The sequence below is a fragment of the Dama dama genome, chromosome 9 (genome assembly GCF_033118175.1).
Source record: "Dama dama isolate Ldn47 chromosome 9, ASM3311817v1, whole genome shotgun sequence".
NCBI lineage: Eukaryota > Metazoa > Chordata > Mammalia > Artiodactyla > Cervidae > Dama > Dama dama.
In genome coordinates this window covers 82,744,656-82,766,990 of record NC_083689.1, presented here as the reverse complement: position 1 = coordinate 82,766,990, position 22,335 = coordinate 82,744,656, and the positions used below count along the sequence as shown (strand labels likewise).

Here is a 22,335-nt window from a genome sequence, read left to right as displayed (position 1 = left end):
TCTGCAATTACTTTGTGTGTTAGTATGTCCACCTTTGATTTCCTGACTGGCCAGTTAGCATGTAAACTAAAGCTAGTTTTCTAGTGGTTACTACGCACTAAACAAAAGCCTCCTGACTATACGGATGGGTAACTGAACGGGTGTGTCCAGAACCGGCAGTCTTATTTAGGAGGCCAGGCTTTGCATACAATCCTTAATAGACTCAGAAGATGTACATTTTAAGTAAACTATGTGAGGATAAAATATTAGAGCTGGAAGGAGCTTAAGATCACGTATCCCAGGATTCTTATTTTACAGAGGACAAAAGTAAAGCTCAGCTGATTACAAATCCCTGCTTTCCTCAATGAGTGTTCATACAATTTCTAATCCCCTGTGTGTTAACCACCCACAAAATTCAGTCATATATCCGATGCCAGTTTGTTTGATTTCTGTTTGTTGATAGGAATGTTTGGTTTCTGTCTTAACAGGTTTAATCAGGATTTGAGGTTGGTTATAATAACATAATAATGGCGACATGAATACAAATGTAATTCACATGGAGGAGAAACCAGTATAGAAATTATGGAGGTTGCTAATAATAACGATGCCTATTTCCATGGCAACTGAATTCATCATGTGAATATTGAAGTGACTTTTAAAGTTACCTCACTCAGTGCTTCTGTCCTGTAATGAAGGAACAATTGCCCTTTTGCAATTTTCATAAAAATTTCTATGCTTTTACATCTTTGGAAACTCAGACCACAGCAGGAGTCAACTGATAACCAATTACTGTGGACCTTAATAGTTATATTATTAATAATACAATATTGAAGAAATCTTTATGACAAAGTTGGTTTGGAAACATGGTTAATACCTGTGTTAAACACTCTGCAGTAAGAAAAGACACCACATAAGCAAAGGACATTATCTAGCCAGTGAACGTGAAAGTTGCTCAGTGTCTGACTCTTTGCAACCCCATGGACTATACAGTCCATGGAATTCTCCCAGGCCAGAATACTGGAGTGGGTAGCCTTTCCCTTTTCCAGGGGCTCTTCCCAACCCAGGGATTGAACCCAGGTCTCCTGTATTGCAGGTGGATTCTTTACCAGCTGAGCCACAAGAGAAGCCCAAGAATACTGGAGTGGGTATCCTATCCCTTCTCCAGGGGATCTTCCTGACCCAGGAATCGAACCAGGGTCTCCTGTATTGCAGTCGGATTCTTTACCAACTGAGCTATACCAAGGTGTAACTGAATCTTTGGCAGAGAAATGTTCCATCATGGCATTATATTTAATACAGTAGGAGTAATTTAAAAAAAAAAAAAAAAACCTGTTTTGTTCTGGCATTTTTCCAACCGGAATTCCAAGTGACCCACATTTCTGTGTAGACACATTACTATGACAAATAATGATCACAACTGTGGCCCCAAAGTACTTCCATGACACCCAGGCACTGCTAGATTCCAAAATGCCTTCTCAATATCTAAAGGAAGATTAAACACATTCACTGTCATGTTGCCATTAGACCTCATTTCTGTCAGTGGCCCCATTATTCTTCTCATATCTTAATCCTAGAGGCTTTAAGCCATCTATGAGTCATTCTCCACCCTCCATATTTTAAAATATCTCAGACTCACATTTCCTTCTCTATTTCATTTGTGCATCTTTTCCAGGGTTCACTCTTTCAGGAATGGCACCCAAATATCCAGTGATGCATGCCAAAAATCTAGGCATCAACCATCCTTGATTCTTGCTTCTCCATCCATATATCTCATCTATGAACCAAGTCTTATCAACGTTCCCTTGAAGCAATCTCTCAAACCCAAGCATCTTGCTAGCCTCCACTGCCACCACCTAGTGCAGGATAAACATCATCTTTCATGTGGACTTCAGCAGTGGTTTCCAAACTGGTCTTCTCCATTCATTCTGGTCTCCTCTCCACACTGCATCTAAAGTACTTTTTGAAGGTGTTTATCTGATCATGTCACTAGTTCTGTTCATCTTGTCCCACTGTCTTCCTTACCAAAGGCTATAGATGTTCCTCTTCTAACATGGTAAGTATCTCCTATTAGAAAAATATCTCCCACAGATAACAACTATAAACTCTGGAACAAATACTGAATAAAAGCCACGTAAGGGAGCTGAAAAGTGAACAAAAGCAGGCTTAAAACATTTGGAAATCAACACTCAAAGGAACAGAATGGTGCTAAGAAACTTTATCTTTTTTTGTTTGTCTTTTTTTAATGATTTTAAGACCTTCTTTCTTTCCTTAGAAAGAATCCACTATTCTCCCAGCTTAATTTCTGAGGGAAACCCACAGACTTGCTGATTTGAAGAGGATTTGGGGGAAATACAGCTACTGGAATGTGAGGGGGCAAATTCAAGACAAGAGAGAGGCAGAGAGGCAGAACCCTAAAGTATATCTATAATCTTTGCTCAGCTCTCTGGTGACCCTGAGCCATGTATACACAGGCAGACTCCAGACTTCCTAGCTGAGGCCAAAATAATTAAAAGAGCTGATCTCCCACCTCTAGGGAGACAGTTTTATACTGTGAGCTTAATTAAATTACCCAATGGAAAAAAATACAATGCTCTTCAGAGGACCATATAAGAACCCACAATTTCTATAACATATCAATCATAATAACTAGGCTTCAATCCAAAATTACTTGATTTTCAAAGAAACATGAAAGCATGACCCATTCTTAAGAGAAGAGACAGACAGTAGAGACTAATCCCTAGAAGACTTAATGCTGGAATTAAGCCTCAAGGATTTTTAAAGCGAGTGTCATAACTCTGCTCAAGAATATAGTGAAAAATATGATCATAATGAAAGACACAGTAAATCTCAGCACAGAAATAGAAACTATAAAAACAATAACTCAATGGAAATTCCAGAACTGAAAGTTATAGTATTTGAAATTAATAGGATTAAACAAAGAATGGAGGTGACTGAGTAAAGTTACTAAACATAAAGATCAATAGACATTACTCAATCTCAAGAACAGGGGAAAAAAGGAATTTAAAAAATAAAATGTCTGGGATTTATGAAAAAAATCAAATGCATAAAATGCCTTTTATAATTGAAGTCCCATAGACAAGAGAAGGCATGGGAGAAAAGCAAATATTTGAAGAAATAATAGACGCAATTTTCCCAAATATGGTACAAGATTGCACAGATTCAAAAAGATCATAGGACACCAAGCAAAATCAATACAAAGAAAGTCACATTTATGCACATCATCGACAAACTATGGTGAAGAGAAAATCTTGAAAGTAGAGAAAAACACTTTATGATATATAGGAAAACAAGGATTAGAATTAGCCACTGACCTCATTAAAATTAGGGCTTTCATCGAGGCTCAGATGGTAAAGAATCTGCCTGCAATGCATGAGATCCAGGTTCAATCCCTGGGTTGGGAAGATCCTCTGGAGAAGGATATGGCTACCCACTCCAGTATTCTTGCCTGGAGAAGCCCATGGACAGAGGAGCCTGACGGGCTACAGTCCATGGGGTCACAAAGTCGGACGCGACTGAGCACCTAACACTGTTTCTGCTCCTTCTCATCTTCCAGATCTCACTTCAAGCATCCTCTCCACATGGACACCTTCCTTGACATCCACCCAGGTGTGGTTCCTCAGTTACAGACCCTCAAAATATCCATGTTTTCTTCAGATCACCTAACTTATTTTGTTATTATGTACTCGTTTAATTAATGTCTGGCTCCTCCACTACACTCCATGAGAATAAGGACAGTGGCTGTTTTACATTTCCAGGACTTTACATAGAGGTCGGCACAGCACAGGATGTTGTTCTTCAGTCGCTAACTCATATCCGGTTCTTTGCAACCCAATGGACTGCAGCACACCAGGACTCCCTGTCCTTCACCGTCTCCCTGAGTGTGCGCAAGCTCATCTCCATTGGGTCAATGATGCCATCCAATCATCTCATCCTCTGTTGTCCTCCTCTCTTGCCCTCAGTCTTTCCAAGCATCAGGGTCTTTTGCAAACAGTCTTCTCATCAGGTGGCTGAAGTACTGGAGCTTCAGCTTCAGCATTAGTCCTTCCAATGAATATTCAGGGTTGACTTCCTTTAGGATTGACTGGTTTGATCTTGCTGTCCAAGAGACTCTCAAGCACCTTCTCTAGCACCACAATTCGAAAGTATCAATTCTTTGGCATTCAGCGTTCCTTATGGTCCAACTCACATCCATACATGACTACCGGAAAAACCATAGCTTTGACTATATGGACCTTTGTTGGCAGTGATGTCTCTGCATTTTAACATGCTGTCATACCTTTTCTTCCAAGGAGCGTTTTTTAATTTTGTGGCTGTAGTCACCGTCTGCAGTGATTTTGGAGCCCAAGCATTTAATCAATATTAGTTAAAAGAAGGAATGAAGAAGTCACCATCGTTTTGATCAATCATCATTCCTGGATTACATCCACTTAGCTACTATTCCTCAGCTTTTCTCAGTTTTCCCAGGAAATCAGAAATAGCTTTAGAGGTCCTCCACTTTTACTGGCATACTGCATGAAGGACAATTAAAACAAAGAACCAGAACAGATTGGTCCTGTCGAATTCATATCTGTCACAATTACAAAGAAAAATGATCACACGTAAAATTTGTGGCCCTATGTTGGTTTCCCATATTTTAATTTTTCACTTTTAATTTAATGGCCCTTGAAAGTCTATAATATAGACCATGGCAATTGAGTCCCTGAAGCCCATATTCAGCCAAGAACTTCTCTAGGGAGCATTCCTTGGTTGGCCTTTTTTCTCAGAGTTTCTATTGCTTCTACAGTCAAAATCACTATTTAGAACAATGTATTTGATCTTTCTAAGCCAAAATTGCCTCATTTGTAAAATGGAACTATTAACAGTATCAACCTCATGTAATTAATATGCATACTTAGCTCAGTGCCAGGCCAATAATAAATGATTATTATTATGATTATGTTTCTTTGTGATCCCTAATGCAATCTGGTATAGTGCTACATACACATAGAAGATGCCCAATATACACAATAAAAAGTTAGTCTTTTTTTGCACTTCAGTCATCATTTAAATCACTCAAAATTTGGTAACTCATGTTGGTTACCAAATTGGTTGGCTACAGGGTTACACTTTATTGACAAGAATAGTTTAATAAACATATCATTCCCTCATGTCAGGTAACCAGAATGAGTTTAGTCAACACTTTACAGCATATATTTGCAAGAGTCCCAATCATTCTCCAGAAAAAGGGCATTGACTATGGCTAGGTCTCTGTCACTGAGTAGACTCATTAAAAGATAGGACTGATTCAGCTCAAAGTGTCTGAAAATCAATGGGAATTTAACAAATATTTGATACTCTGAACTGAACTGAGCCCACCTTGAGCATTTCTAGAGTCTAATATTTTTATGTGTCTTTTCTCTAATTGAAACTTCAGACCTGGGAAGCCCATTCTCCCCTCTCCATCACTCACATACACAGTTCTGCTATGGTTAGTTTTCTAGTTACTCAGCTGAGGTCATGTGCATATTTGGAAGAATAGCTATTTCCAGTGAGTAAAACCAGAATGTCCCATTTTCTACAGAATTAGATCATAGGGAGGAATGTTTCACATACTTGCTCTCTAGAGTACTTTATCATATCTCTTTACCTGGGACTGTCAATATATATTACAATTAAAGCAATCCTCTATACACCGAGAATGCAGATTCAGTATAATTCACTATCTCTTTCTTTTTCATAATATGGCACTAGGAGTGAAGTCTGCAAAATTAAAATGGAGTTAAAATTTCTTTAAAAAGCTAATGCAGTCAGTCTGTTTAGGTTTTAATTGTTCCTCAAAATGAGATTCTGGAAAAAACACATGTCAAAAATTTTCCCAAAGAGGATAAATTCTGTTACTTTTACATAAAGTAAAACCAACAATAATAAAAAACAAAAAACTCAACGAATTAAATAATGCAGACGGGGACCATGGAAATAATTGGAGCTCCTTCCGAACCTCTCACCCTACTCAACGCTTTCCTCCTCCTGCATAATTAATGCAAGTGAATTTCATATGGATTTAGTAGTAATAAGTAAATAATGATTAAATACTTACTACATGCCCATCTCTATTTCTCTGATGCCAAGACACATTTCTCTCTGATTTGGGGTATGACCTTGAAGTCTTCTTTACTGTTCAGTGCTTACACTGGTTAAGTGGTTTAAATATATTCAGCTATTGGTTATGTGGATAATAGCTACAGCTCTGATACCCTCTTTAAAAAAAAAAGAAGGGTAGTACTTGACAAAATAGTTAAAGTTGACACCAACTTACTGAAGTTATTATTCAAGTAGCTAGATATGCTGGGTATTGGTGTTAAATTTCAAATCAAAGAGAGTGTAAGTTAAAACGTTGGAGGCTCCAAAGAAGACATACAGATGGCTAACAAACACATGAAAAGATGCTCAACATCACTCATTATTAGAGAAATGCAAATCAAAACCACAATGAGGTACCATTACACGCCAGTCAGGATGGCTGCTATCCAAAAGTCTACAAGCAATAAATGCTGGAGAGGGTGTGGAGAAAAGGGAACCCTCTTACACTGTTGGTGGGAATGCAAACTAGTACAGCCGCTATGGAAAACAGTGTGGAGATTTCTTAAAAAACTGGAAATAGAACTGCCATATGACCCAGCAATCCCACTTCTGGGCATACACACTGAGGAAACCAGATCTGAAAGAGACACGTGCACCCCAATGTTCATCGCAGCACTGTTTATAATAGCCAGGACATGGAAGCAACCTAGATGCCCATCAGCAGATGAATGGATAAGGAAGCTGTGGTACATATACACCATGGAATATTACTCAGCCGTTAAAAAGAATTCATTTGAATCAGTCCTAATGAGATGGATGAAACTGGAGCCCATTATACAGAGTGAAGTAAGCCAGAAAGATAAAGACCAATACAGTATACTAACACATATATATGGAATTTAGAAAGATGGTAACGATAACCCTATATGCAAAACAGAAAAAGAGACACAGAAATACAGAACAGACTTTTGAACTCTGTGGGAGAAGGTGAGGCTGGGATATTTCAAAAGAACAGCATGTATACTATCTATGGTGAAACAGATCACCAGCCCAGGTGGGATGCATGAGACAAGTGCTCGGGCCTGGTGCACTGGGAAGACCCAGAGGAATCGGGTGGAGAGGGAGGTGGGAGGGGGGATCGGGATGGGGAATACGTGTAAATCTATGGCTGATTCATATCAATGTATGACAAAACCCACTGAAAAAATAAATAAATAAATAAAGGGAAAAAAAAAAAAACGTTGGAGGAAGTACAGTAATTTCCATGCAGTAGAAAAATAACGTATCAAGCAAAGGAACTGTTATCAATCCAGTTCATTCAGAAGGGTGGGCACAGTGGTCCTGTATTGAATAGAGGGATGAGTTACTAGAATAAACCCACTTGTTTTGTTCCTCTTCCTGCATGCTGAAGTATATAAACATAACTAATCCAGCCTTTTTTTATTTTTAACCTATTTTTTGAAGCTGAAAAACATGCTGGTGTTTCCTGTGTCACAGCCTCAGTGGATGACATACAGTTTGAAGCAACAGCTAGGTAAGTGGCATTGCTTTATCATGCCTTTCCCCTGGGTTTATTAGTTCATTTACAACATGTATTTGTGGCACCTAAGCTTACTCATTTGGAGTCAGGGATCCAATTTGTTAATAAGTAGTATTTGAGCCAATGTAAATCAGTAGATAATAATAATTTCAGGACCTACTTTTAGTAAATACTCTTAGTGTAAAATTTATAGCACTGATTTATTAAGAAATAGCTCTCAGCATTAAATGCCTTTTGGTATAAGGCATTACAGGATTGCTAAAAGCTGATTCTTAAATGGCTTCTTCCTTTACTAGGAATAATTAATGATAAGTATCTCTAAAATGGTGAATTTCATCATTAGGTTGTTGGGTAAATATTAATTAATGTCAGTAGGGATGTTAAATTATGAAAAACATTTTATATGTGGGAGTGTGTATGTTTTACCATTTCTTATTGTAGAAAATTTCAAGATATACAAATCTTTCAACCATATACAAAAGAAGAGAGAATAGTACCATGTATCCCCAAGGACCCAACACCTAACTATGACAATAATCAATTCATGGATGATATTGTTTCATCAGTACCCCTCCATAATCCCCCACACACCTGGACTATTTTTAAGCAAATCCCATAATCATCTCTGAATATTTCATATATATTTCTTAAAAAATGGGCTCTTTTAGAAAACATAATAACATAGACACAATACCATTAACAAAAACTATCATTCCCAATAGTCTTAAAAAATGTTTGTTTGTTTGTTTTTTAATTTAAACAATTGGTCTATTGAATCAGGAACCAATATGGCTGATGTGACCTTTAACATAAAATTTTCCTTTTCTTCTTTTCTCTTGCAATTTATTTTTTAAAGAAACCTGGTCTTTTGTCCTATACAGTTTACCACATTTTGAATCTGCTGTCTCCCTGTTTAATGTGTTCACTGATACAGGGTTGGTCATTATTTCTATACCTTTCTGGTGGCAGAATTATGAATTATGTTTTTTTAAGAGGTCATATTAGTAATTATAATGAACTAGGGTCCATTAAATAGTTTTATTTATTTGATTTTATGTTTGTATCTCTTTTTCTTTCTGAATATCTTGATCCTAAAAGACATAAACATAACTTACAAAAAAAAAAGGAAAGAGAAGATTGTCTGCTGCTACTCTGGGACTCTTCCCAAGGATCATGGCATAGTTGCCACCAGTTTTCAAACCCTAGGGAGTCTGTCCACTGAGACGCCCAGTTCATCTCTCCAATCTTCAACTTACATTTATCTATCTGGCACCTATCCATTTATATACAAACAAAATTAAGTTAAATAAAACCACACACATAAAAATTATACCCTCAAAGCTAATCCAAAAGAAATTTTTGGTAGGCATTAGAATCATAGATACGGCGAGACCTTTAGAACTCAATGCAGTCATCTTTGCACTGATAAGAACCTGAGGCCTAAGCCCCATAGCCAGCCAAAGGTCAGAGGACACTTACATCCTGGATCTTCTTACGTTCTATCCAGTGCTTTCCCCAACCCACTTCTTCTATCTTTGTGATCAGCAATCTTTATTGAACGTCTCCTGACACTTGTTCTCATTGTCTGCTGCAGTGTCTGAAAGAGCCTTTGACATTCTAGAGATTTGTAGATACAGATGACGATCTGCTGACTAAGTGCACACTATGTGATTTTTTTTCCCTCAAGTAGAAAAAGCTGACATGTGTCTTTATCTCAACAAAATTACAGATTACTGAAAATGCAAACTTCTTTGAGAACACATTAAAGCACCATTATTAAGCTTAGGAAAGCCAACAGTATATTACAATAAAATATCTATTATATACTTTCCAATCCTAAATTCTATAACTTAGACTTAACAAGTAATCTCAGCGTTGGATTGTAGTTTGCCATTTGTACTATGTTGTGTTTGTGTTATCAGAAAGGATTTGTGGCCACTAAAACACATGGGACCCACACCATTAAAAAATAAGAAAATTGAAAGCTACCTATAGAAAGCCATATAATTTGGTTAAAAGCCGTATCAGATATTTTTAACTACAAATATATATTGCATATACCAAAAGTACTGGTCTAGGCTCAAGAGAATATGTGAATGATTATGACACAATTCTGGAGTGTGGCAGTAATTCAGTCTGGTAAGAAAGTCAGACAAATACATAGTCATCAGAATAGAGGATGCATGCCTAGGGTGAGTTATAAGTTCTGGGAGGTACATGTTGACTAGAGAATCAATGAGTGTTTCATGATGGAGGTGGTATTTAATATGGCCTTAAATGAGGTACAGATTTTCACCAGTTCACCTCTGAAGTAAGGGAGAAAAATTGAGGAGGCTTATATTGGATAGACCCTTAGGTGACTGAGGGGCCTAAACTCAAAAGCTTTGAAACAACTTGTGGTTACATGATCAGAGTTCCAGAAATAATGTGGAGTGAATGAATCATCTGGCAACAGAGTGCTCCTATAAGCCTAGTGAAGCTATTCCATTTGTTTGCTTGCTTGCTTGTATGTCTATCCATTTACTTGTTAACCAACATTTTAAAATATCAATTGCATAGGTTTGCATGTGTTTGTTGTAACTTCTCTTTAGGAAACAGTTGTGGTACAAGGTATAGATTTGGAAATCATTTTGCACATCATCTTAGCAAAGGCCCTTTTCTGTTAAGAGGCTAGTCAGCTGACACATGTGTGGTTTACAAAGATCTGCATCTGTTTTTGGTGCTGTCTTGTTATCATTAATTTGCATTTTTCATGCATGAGCATTATCAACATGGTAAGGTAGAACTGTTCTGTGGCACACATATTTAAGTGAATCTTCAAGTCTGAAACGAGATGTGCTAGAATTACTGAGGGTTTTTTTTTTTTTTTTCCACTAGAGTTGGACAAGTTATAACCATCAAAGCAAAAGTTAGCAGAGCATTCAGCACAAGCATGGAGGTAAGAGGCTCCCTTTTCTTCCTACTGCCTGTCGATGCTCATCTCTTTATTGTTCACAGGAGCCAAGGGGGACGCCTGGAGTAACTTAGAGTGTATGAGATTCTGAATGTCAGAAGGCCCTTGAATCTGTAGTCAGGCTCACAGGTAAATAAGGAGACTATGTTTCCCTGCTACTACAATTAAATGTGATGCAATGAACGGTTTTTGCACAGAAAGGTACACAGAAAGTAAACATACAAGGGAAGAAGGACACCCTTGGTTCTTTGCCAGGTATGGGTTTTATTTCTTAATTATTCTGACTCTATTAATATTCTAGCTCCACTTTTTCTCCATCTCCTCACCCCTAATGAAAACCAGCCCCACAATTAACTAGTTTTTGAAAGGCAGAGTAACTGGAGCAAGAAGGGAAGCTTAGACTTCTCTTCTTCATCTACTTAGTTTTCTTTTCTTTACTATAGTTATGAATACAAAATTCTCCGAAATACAAAGGTCTCAATGCAGGTTAAAATAGCAGGAAAGAATTTCCTGGATCCCATATTGCAACTTGTAGGTTGGTTAGTAGCAGTCCCTTTGCTCTCTGGGCACCAATGACATGTAGGGACTTATATGTGTATCTTAGGGCTCCCATGACGAAGTTTCACAGATTAGGTGCCTTAAGTAACAGAAACTGATTGCCTCACCGTTCTGCAGCATAGCAGCCTAAATCAGGGTGTTGGTAGGGTCGGTTCCTTTCCAGGGCTATGGGAGAGAATCGGCCCCCATCCTCCCTCCTGACCTCTTGTGGTTTGCCAGTGATTTGCTTCACCCCGATCTCAGCCTGTCTATACACGGTCTTCTCCCTGTGTTGCTGTGTCCACATTTTCCCTTTTCAGAAGGACACCAGTCGTATGGGATTAGAGGTCCATCCTACTCCAGAAGGACCTTGTCGTAAATAATTACACCCCATTTTCAAATAAGGTCACATTCTGAGGTACCAGATTTGGTAGGGGACACAAATTAACCCATAACAGAACTATTTTGGTAATAACCATACCTATGGTGATGGCTTTACCCTGATTTAGTCCTCACTTTCCCCTAGTATCTATATAAACAGGGTATAAAAAACTTGAAGAATTCAGAAAGGTTATACAAACTTGTGGATAAAATGAGCCATGTCAGAGATAGTATAACAGTGCTTCTGGATTCTGATTCTCAACCATAGGGCTCTTGATCTCTGCACACAGTAGCCTCTGGGCCTGGCCTCTCTCCTGAGAGATAGTACTCTCCCTCTATTCAGCCCCTGCATAGATGAAAGTCCCCTTTCTTTTCTCCTCTCCTTTTCCCTGAGACCAGCCAGAATTTCCAAAGGAAGTTTGACTAAAAGCTAAGAAAAGAACAGAAAAGAGAAAAATAAATAAAAAACCAAAACACCCAGTGAGTGGAAAGCATAGATTTCTGATCTGAAGAAAAATACATAAATTCTAGCCCCATTTAGGGCCAATCTAGTCTCTCTACAAAGTTGTGGTCCTCTGTGGTCTCTATGAATGAGTTGTGTATTCAGTGAGGTCTGGCTGGAGGGAACACCAGATTCCCAGGGCTCTGTGAGCTCTTGGAATTTTTACAAGAGCTCAATTTACAATCGTTTCTTCCTCAGAAACTGTTCTTTTCTGGCTTTGTGAAATTTCACCCTACACAGGCTCAGACTGGTATCAACCTAAACACTCAACAGGGACAATATGCACATACCTGGGATTCTTTCCTTTTGTAGCTCCTTCCTTTCTGGGACAATCTCAGCTGCCTTGATCTTGATTTCTGGGTCCTCATTTCAGTGTTTCCCATTTCCCCTCCTTGGTCATAGTCTGGGAACTGCCTGCAGAATGAGAGCCCAGGCAAGTGCTCCCCTCATTAATCTTCCCTTTCTGTGGAGATCCAGCTCTGCATTGCCTGCTGTCCTATGTGTGAAAACAGTTGCTTCCTATCCTTGGTCCAATTTTCCAGTTGTTTTCATACGATATGGTTCCAAACTGACCTACTATGTCATGACAGAAAGTGAAATTCTCCCTGGCATATGTTTTTGAGACATTTGGTCATTAACTATTCTAATAGAAGACAAGGCTCAGAACTTGCTTTAACTCTCCAAAACGGTTGCTTTGTTTTTACCGTTAGTTGTCTATTTTTCATCTGCCTATTTCTCTGAAAGTAGAAAGTTATGTGGGTGAGAGCTGTTGGGAATTGAGAATGGATGGTTTAAATCTGGTTAATCACCATCTAGTTAACTTACATTTACCATGCAAATACTAATTTGGTTTCATAAGTTAAGTGACTCACTGACTGATGTTTATTTCTGTACATGATGTACTTGGTGAAGATGAAGAAATAGATACTATTGTTGATAACACAGTGCTGAACTAAGATGGGCGAGGTTGTCCACTGTTTCAAGAAGATAGTATTATTTCTCTGGGCTAAGTTCCCGCACTTCTGCAGAATGTGATCATGATAAGGACCTAAGCTTCAGAGTTCTTCATGTGGGAAATCCAGTCCACTGTGCTATCACCATAGAGTGTCTTAGCCAATTCTTGCTAATCCTGAAAAAGAAAACTCCTAAAAGAGGAAACAAAGCTGCAAATAACATGACTATAAATAACATTTTATCCATGTCAACTTGGTTATAAAACTGAGACTAAAGAGTAAAAATAGTTATGGTACACCTCTCTGATGGGCTATAAGGCATTTGTTAAAATCTTATTTTCAAAAGCACATTTAGTAATAATAGGATTTGAAAATGTTTAATAAATGCCCCAAAGTTGTAAGATATAATATAAAACTGTAAATACAGTATGATAGTCTTTTGTGTGTGTGTATACAAATACATATACATACACATTTATATACATATAGACACATTTCATATGTATGTATATAACACTGGAAGAAAATTTATATAAAGGTTAGTAATTATTAATTTGGGTGATGGGATTAGAGATAATATTTACTCTTAATAGTCAGATTCCATTTTTATCATTTATTTTTATACTTAACAAAATTTTCCATGGTAAATATATATTTTTCTATAATCAGAGATTTTTTTTTTCAATTTAATAGAAAATCATGGAGAGGACAATACTGACTAAAAGTAAATTAAAATACTGGTTTTATTCAAAAAACAAAGCAATGGTGAAGTGCATAAATGAATTTTGAACGCCGCAGTGTCATCTGTTATCTGGATGACTGAAAATTTTTTATTTTTCTTTCCACTGTAGATCAGCATCAAGGTTACAGTAGAAGACATGCTCACTGGCACTGAGAAACTTGTTAGTGTGGCTTTCTCTACCTTTGTAGCCAAACCAGTTGGAAAAGAAAAGGTAAATTTCTGTCTGAAAAGTATCTAGCATATAATTCAGGGACTCACTAACAGAATTACCAGCATCAGTATTGTTACAGGTAAGGGACATTTCTTTTTTACCAGGAATACACTTTCCCAAGATTTGTTATTCACCAATACTTACTGTAACTGTCACCAATACTTATGCAATGACATCACAGTATTAACTACCTTAGAAAAATTGAGAGATGTAGCCAGTTTGTGAAAGAGGGAAAAAACACTGTGTTTTAAGTGATCTGAAGGTCATATCAGTTTCCCAAAAATATTGCTTACTGGTTTGGTTCTTTTGTGGTTATGTAACTCAAAATTGAGTTAAAATATTTTTTAAAGCAAGAGCATTTTAGCTACCAATTGTGCATTATGGTCCAATCACTTTTTCAAACCTAAAGGAATAATGTCAAAGTTGCTGAGTTACTGAAGTTTGAAAATAAGCTGCAGGCCATATGGTGTAAAAACACCCTTAAGAGAAATATGTTGGCCTGATGTAGGTATTCCAGTGGGCTTGCCTGGCATTGACCCAGAGCAGCTTGTCCTTTGTCTACTGCAGACTTACTATAATTTCTTGGATTTTCTTTTTAGAGCCAGGATACCTAGGGGAGGATCCACACTTAGTATAAGCATTTTAAAATGTAATAATTCAAGTTAGAACTCAAATCTTTCACTTGAAGGATTGCTTTAGAAGTAGGCACAGTGGCCTCTCCTAGCTCCACAAGTACCATTCACTCTGCAAAAGTCTTCCTCACGTGGAACAGCCAGCTGGGACAAAGCAAAGTTTTCCCTGTACCCAAAAGCAGCAGTCACCAGCAACTCCTCACTTGGGCCAGAAGGCACACAGATGGACCAGGGCCTAGTGAGGCCATGGTGGTGCCTGGGTGGCAGGTGTCTCTGCAGTTTCGTATACTGGGACACTTCTTCCACTCTCTGATATAAAGTAGACCACAAAGCAAATCGCCATTGCCCAGGGGCATTGTTTTTCAAGTTCATATCACTTATTGTATTATAAAAATGCAGCTTTCTGGGCTGTATCTCAGACCTATTGAATTAGAATCACTAGTATAGAAGTTTGGACTCTGTACTTTGACAAAGCATCCTAGGGATCCTAGGTTCACTAAAATCATTGAGACACTGAGACAGGTCTTGTCAAACATTCTGTTTCTCCTGGAATCCCCTCTGAATCTCCAAACTTTTGTGAATGAGAGAATATGGGGGTGGTTGCAGAGTTCTGATATCTGAGAGCAAGTGACAGAAAGGGATCCATCTCCCCAAATCATTCCTTCACATGGAGGAGAAAACGAAGCCCATCTTCTTCCCCCTCCAGCTTCAGGGACTCGTGGAATAGAATAGAATAGCCACACTTCAGTCTAGTCTCCGCTGAGCCTAAAGATCTGTTTTCCAGCAGTGCTTCTGAGAAAGCAAGTGCCCTAAGTGCTGCCAGAATTGGTTAGCTCAGATAACCTTTATTGTAAAGCACCTGTATTTTCTAGTTGGTAACATTCTTACTCAGTAGCACACCATTAAGAGAGCCATGAAAAATCAGTGGTTTGAACCGACAGGGCTACCCGGGTCTCTGTCCAAAGTGAGTTCATTCCAGGATGAGATGGGCAATGATTAACTCAGTCTAGTTCAACAGTGACACAGGCCAGATCACAGAACGCTTCCCAAGACTCCACAGGGTAAGCACGTGTAAGGCCTTACTGAAGCTAAAGGAAATGGCACAGCAGCAGAAAGAAAGCACAGCAAACATCCGAGACGTTCAAGACTTCCAGCCAAAGCTCTTAGCACACAAAATGTACTTCATTTGCAGATTAGAAAGCCAAAACATTAGTTTACCAGGTGGTCTTTTGCACCCCACTGGTCACACAACTAAAATAAAGCTATGTAATTAGCTAAACCAGTATAAGCTATTAGTCATTACACTCCTAAACAAGTTGGATGAGGTCATCCAGGGGAGTTTGACTTTAACCATGTATTAGAAATCGCTAGCTATTTCACTGTTATCTTGGTCAAGGGTCAGACTTTACGTGGCCTGTAAATAAGCATGGAGCTCTCCCAGTCCAGCTGCAAGGTGACTCACACACAGGACAGCAGTCAGGCATTTCTGGAAGAACTTGAGCCCTTGCTTCTGTTGCATGACATTTCCAGGTTTCTGGAGGTCAGCTGGAGCTTTATTCTGATATACTGATTCTTTCAGTTTGCTTATTAGATAATGTTCCCATCATGTGATGAAATTTCCAAATAGGGAATATCATGACAGCTTTCTCTAGAATATCTTTCTCTCCCTCTGATATCTTAATTTTTCAAAAGGTAGAAAACATTTCTTGATAAGAATTTAGTGGAGTCAAAGTCCCTCTCCTCATTCATTAATGTGAAGAATATTTTCTTTTGTAATTCTGTTGAAAATTTTTTAAATCAGGGAAAATTAATATTTGGAAAACTTTTCAAAGGCACATATTATATGAACAAATTATGAAGCCTACATTGATTTTTTTAGTTTAAAAATATTTTAGGAAAAAAATTAAGACTAAAATGTACACATCCATAATATGTACATTAAATGTACACATCCATAAATGCTCTATTTACTTTGAGTTAGAAAATAATGTGGCATATTATTTGTTTTTGCAAAGTTCATGTTGTGCTTTTATAATTTAACAAGGTAATGAAAGATAAATGTTTTTCTTTTTCTAGATTCAGTTAAAACCAGTCACACTTCTAACTGAAAAAGATCATGTGGAACACAATCTGGCTTCTGAGAGAAGGAAAGTTCGATTACAACATGAAGATACATTTAAAAACTTGATGAAGGAAGGTGGCAAGTTTGACGGTTAGTAAATCTATTTACAGGAACTTTCATTATATGATTGTGATCATATTCTGGAGGAGGTTCCATGTGCACTTGAAAAGAATGTACATTCTGCCACTGTCCTGATCCTTTCTGGTAGTGACTCAGAAAACCAAAGACAGAATAACCTCAATTCAGGTCAAAGTTCCTGACCAAAAAAAATGTGGGATAAATGTAACATTGTCCAGGAGGAATGACAAAATACTTACAAACATCCAAAGTACAAGAACTGAAATTGACCTCCAGATGAGTATGTCCCAGTTGGAAACCTGTAGAAAGGATGAGGTTTGTTTACTGTCCTTAACATGGGTGCACAACCAAAGCTCTGAGCCTAGACTGGTCTCTAGTCTAAACCGGGGAGCGTCCCATTTCCCCACTGATTGGCAATTACCTCCAAATAGGCATACTTCTGCACCAAGGTCCCCTATACTGAATACATTCCTGTATACATTTCCTAGATGATCCTTATACATATGCAACCTGCCCTAGTACACACCTCTATGTACCCCAGTGTATGCCATGTATGTCTTTATAGGAATCAAGTATATTTTTCTTTAGTTATCCATCAGAAAAGGAGTTGCCTTATATCTGAGTCTTTACAAAGTCTCTCACAGTATAAGGTTTTTTCTTATTTTTTTAATTTTACCTTGGTAACACAATATTCAAACAATTACACACCTTTTTTTAAATTTAGCTATATATTGTACAGATTATTTATATTAATTTATTTTGAACCAAAAAAGTACCATTTGAGTATGAGAAATTAACCTTAAAAAAATCTCAATCAGTACTAGTTTTGGATGTTTATAAAAAATTATCTAGCAAAATCAGTACTTAAAAAAGATAGAAGTTGGAAGGATTTAAGAATTTAAGATTTCATATGCTTTTTAAGGATTACTTTAGGAAGCAATCCAATTCTGATTACAGCAATATGGTGGACTCACAGTCTGAAAAAAATCTAAAATTTCTTGACAAAATATTTACAAACACATCTCAGCAGGCAGAAAACTAAGAAAGAGGCTCAAGTCCACAAAGGATCAGAAACACAAATACAGCAGTGTAAGGAGACACAAGAGCTGGCATTTACTAAGGAGGACCCTGTAGGTGGTGGACCCTGAGCTGTGTTTTAAGGGGCCTACCCGAGTTCAGGAAGCACAGTCAAGTGGGAAGCTGGATCAGGGAACCAGACCTGGAGCTGAAACACCTCCAAAATGATACCCTCGGGGGCTCAACTGAAAAAACCATGCCTCCGAGAGCTCTGGTCAGCATGCTTTCCACTTAGCCCTATGTGGAATGGAAAAACACTTGTTTCTTTTTGAGGATTCGATCACAACTGCATTCTCAAGCATGTTTGGTGTCAGAATTCACATAATTTGTTTGGTTTGAAACAGACCAAGTAAAACCTAGTGTGAATTCATACTGTGTTAAGTACCCACAGGTGATCTGCAGCCACAAATGCAAATCCTCTGTGCAGACATGACTTTAAGCCCAGTCCTCAAGAACCCCCACAGATAGAGATCCAAGGAATGTGAGCTCTTAGACAAGAATCATAAGACAAAAGTAAGTCACCTGAATTCAGAAAAGCGCCGGACAACAGAATGAAGCCTGCAAGGAAGACTAAAGAAATAGAATTTAACACATAAAGAATGTGAAATAAGAAGGTAAATATTTTAAGAAATAAAACAGCATCAAAACTATTATGTAGGAACAAGAAAATGACCTAGAACATTAGATGAAGAAGCAAAAAGAATAGGTAATAATTAAAATTTAAAACTTAATAATGAAACAGCATCTGAAATAGTAAACTGGAAAGTAAATCTGAGGGAGTTACCTAGAATGCAGATGGATAGACAAGGAAATGGAAACTATCCAAGAGAGATTAGGAGACAGAGAGAATGGAGTAAGAAGTCTAAGAAGCATCTAATCAAAGTTCCACGAAGAGAGGAGAAAAAGAATGGGAGAGAAGTAACATTTGAAGCAAGCAACACAGATATTTTATTAAGAGGTAACAGAAAAGTTTAATATGCATATGAAAAGATTTTGGACCTCATTATTAATCAGGGAAATGCAAACTATAACCACCACGAGACACTATATCACACCCACAAAACTGGAAAAACAGAAGGGTCCACAATACTAATTAAGTGAAATGAAGAGCTGGGGAAACTATTGTAAAAACAGAAGTATGAATCAGTACAATCATTTTGTTGCCTAAAAATATCCTGTTGATAGTAAGGACTGTGAATTTGGAATAAATCAGCAAGTTCAGTTCAGTTCAGTCGCTGAGTCGTGTCCAACTCTTTGCGACCCCATGAATCACAGCACGCCAGGCCTTCCTGTCCATCACCAACTCCCGGAGTTTACTCAAACCCATGCCCATAGAGTCGGTGATACCATCCAGCCATCTCGTCCTCTGTCGTCCCCTTCTCCTCCTGCCCCCAATCCCTCCCAGCATCAGGGTCTTTTCCAATGAGTCAACTCTTCGCATGAGGTGGCCAAAGTATTGGACTTTCAGCTTCAGCATCAGTCCTTCCAATGAACACCCAGGACTGATCTCCTTCAGGATGGATGGTTGGATCTCCCTGCAGTCCAAGGGACTCTCAAGAGTCTTCTCCAACACCACAGTTCAAAAGCATCAATTTTTCGGCACTCAGCTGTCTTCACAGTCCAACTCTCACATCCATACATGACCACTGGAAAAACCATAGCCTTGACCAGACGGACCTTTGTTGGCAAAGTAATGTCTCTGCTTTTTAATATGCTATCTAGGTTGATCATAACTTTCCTTCCAAGGAGTAAGCGTCTTTTAATTTCATGGCGGCAGTCACCATCTGCTGTGATTTTGGAGCCCCAAAAAATAAAGTCTGACACTGTTTCCACTGTCTCCCCATCTATTTCCCATGAGGTGATGGGACCAGATGCCATGATCTTAGTTTTCTGAATGTTGAGCTTTAAGCCAACTTTTTCACTCTCCTCTTTCACTTTCATCAAGAGGCTTTTTAATTTCCTCTCTGAGCTACCAGGGAAGTCTTAAATCAGCAAAGGTAAGTTTATTCATCCATCCATCCATTCATTCATTCAGTAAATACTAACTGAGCACCTACATTCTGGAATTCCATTAGGATTTTAAAAAATCAATCCTTACCCAAAGGAGCTCAGGATCTAGGGTGTCAGATAATCAAAGATCACACAAACAAACATAAAACTGTGACTGTGAAAGAAAGGTACAAGTAGGAGCTCAGTTGTGGAGGTCAGAGAAGGCCTTCCTGAGGAAATGGTAGCTGAGATGGGCCAAAACAGAACAGGAGGTAAATGGAAGATGGTGGTGGTGGCCAGTGGAACTGCTACTGACAGAGAGAGACCATGTACTAATGCCCTGATGCTGAAGATGGCATTTTAGTTATAGGAGCTGAAAAATGCTGGAGTGGCTGGAATGGAGGGAGAGAGAGAATAAGAGAAGATGTGATGGGGGAAGAAGGGGTGCTACTGGCATTCAGACTAGCTGGGGCTGGAGAGGTAGGCATGGGCCAGATAAGAAAGGATGGGCTTGGGGGGTCATAAGAATGATTCAGGCTTTCCCAATAGGCCAAGGGGAAGTCACTGCATGTTTTTAAGGAGGGGACTGAAATGATCAGTGAAATGCAGGGGAAAAAAGTAAAAGAAAAAGACAGTTAATTAAAAATATAAAATTTACACTAGGAAATGGAATGAAAATCTCTGTAACCACACTCTTCTGCTGACTTATATGTAAATGTGCCAAGGAGGGCTCCATTCCCAGTTACCGGCAACAGCTGGGCATATTTGTGCTCTCGCACTGCCAGCTCAGCTCTGCCTCCGAGAGTTCAACCAGCATGGCACCCCTGATTTGTAATTCCTCCCCCACCTCAACAACAGCACGTGAGAATTAAGCCTAGCTGGTGATTCACTTGATGATGCAGGAAGTATAACTGAATACATTTTACTGCTTTGCAGCCAAAGTAAATGATTTCTCCATTGTTGAGAGGAAAAACCAATTTGTCAGTAAATGAAGCAGATATGATTCAAAAGAAGCAGAAAGACACTAAGAAGAACAACGTATTGTGTCTTTTCTTTTTGTGACTGCTTTCATTACACAGCAGTCACCAGGGGAGGCCATATTCCCATTCGGAAGTTTATAGTGCAGCAAACAGTTCCAGATTCTCAGTGTCCATGGCCCCTAAAGCTCAAATCCCTTTCTTTTCATTAACTTTTACCATAAATGGGCCATATTTAAAGTTATACTTGATAGGTCTTGAGATATGCACACTCCCATGAAACCATCACCACAACCAAGACAATAACATATCCGTCAATCCCCAAATTTCTTTCTGCCCTAACCTGCTCTAATCTGCCCTTTCTCCACCTGAAGCAACTCAAATTTAAACCTACTTACTTTTTTGATCAAAATTCTGGTTGACTTATAAAATAGGTTGGAATACAATCTCTAAAATGCCCTTTCTGATCTGCTGTCTTACCCAGTTCACTGTTAAATAAAACCTATTCATTTCCTTGGGAGTTTTAAGTCTTCAGTTCAGTTCAGTTCAGTGGCTCAGTCGTGTCCAACTCTTTGTGACCCCATGAATCACAGCACGCCAGGCCTCCCTATCCGTCACCAACTCCCGGAGTTTACTCAAACCCATGCCCATAGAGTCGGTGATGCCATCCAGCCATCTCATCCTGTCGTCCCCTTCTCCTCCTGCCCCCAATCCCTCCCAGCATCAGGGTCTTTTCCAACGAGTCAACTCTTCGCATCAGGTGGCCAAAGTATTGGAGTTTCAGCTTTAGCATCAGTCCTTCCAATGAACACCCAGGACTGATCTCCTTTAGGATGGACTGGTTAGATCTCCTTGCAGTCCAAGGGACTCTCAAGAGTCTTCTCCAACACCACAGTTCAAAAGCATCAATTTTTCGGCACTCAGCTGTCTTCACAGTCCAACTCTCACATCCATACATGACCACTGGAAAAACCATAGCCTTGACCAGACGGACCTTAGTTGGCAAGGTAATGTCTCTGCTTTTTAATATGCTATCTAGGTTGCTCATAACTTAAGTCTTGGGTAATAATATTTAATTTTTAATTAAGTATTATTATTTAATTAATAATATTTTATTTTTAGAAAATTAAAAATAATTTAATTTTTATAAAAATCTCCTGAGTTGAAGGAAAGGTTATAGCCTCAGGTTCTGCATTTAACTCTACGATTTTTGTTTATGTCTACCTTTCAGATCCCATTTGTGATGATGAGGAAGGAACTGTTTCCACAAGGGGCACTTCTGTTCAGAGCATTGAACTTGTCCTCCCACCCCATGCAAACCATCATGGAAATACATTTGGTGGCCAGATTATGGCTTGGATGGAGGCGGTGGCTACTATTTCTGCAAGGTTCTTGGTTTTAACCCTTGGTTTGTGATCTTGAGACTAGTCAGGAAAGGGCAGAAGGTTCTGAGGCTGGCTACTGGGTGAGTCAAGGGAACAAGCAGAGAACAATGTTGCCTTTTATCAAACTGAGAAAATGATCAGTCATTTTCCTGTTTACCTGAGAATTATTCTGTCCTTTCCTGAGGGTTAAAGTTTA

At 38.6% G+C, this 22,335-nt stretch overlaps 1 protein-coding gene across 7 annotated transcripts in view; it reads left to right on the top strand.

Moving 5' to 3' along the window:
• The window catches only part of ACOT12 (acyl-CoA thioesterase 12), a 52,073-nt gene that overhangs the window by 1,255 nt on the left and 28,483 nt on the right, over positions 1 to 22,335 (top strand). For 3 of the 7 annotated variants that reach the window (XR_009694223.1, XM_061151935.1, XM_061151936.1), the window contains exons 2-8: positions 1,073 to 1,120; positions 3,554 to 3,606; positions 7,525 to 7,594; positions 10,478 to 10,538; positions 13,778 to 13,879; positions 16,588 to 16,723; positions 21,986 to 22,142. Coding sequence is in view for 6 of the 7 variants with exons in the window: in XM_061151935.1 (XP_061007918.1) it covers positions 1,073 to 1,120; positions 3,554 to 3,606; positions 7,525 to 7,594; positions 10,478 to 10,538; positions 13,778 to 13,879; positions 16,588 to 16,723; positions 21,986 to 22,142 (627 nt within the window). In the remaining variant the exon portion in view is untranslated. The other 4 variants (XM_061151938.1, XM_061151939.1, XM_061151937.1 and 1 more) reach the window with 3 other exon arrangements.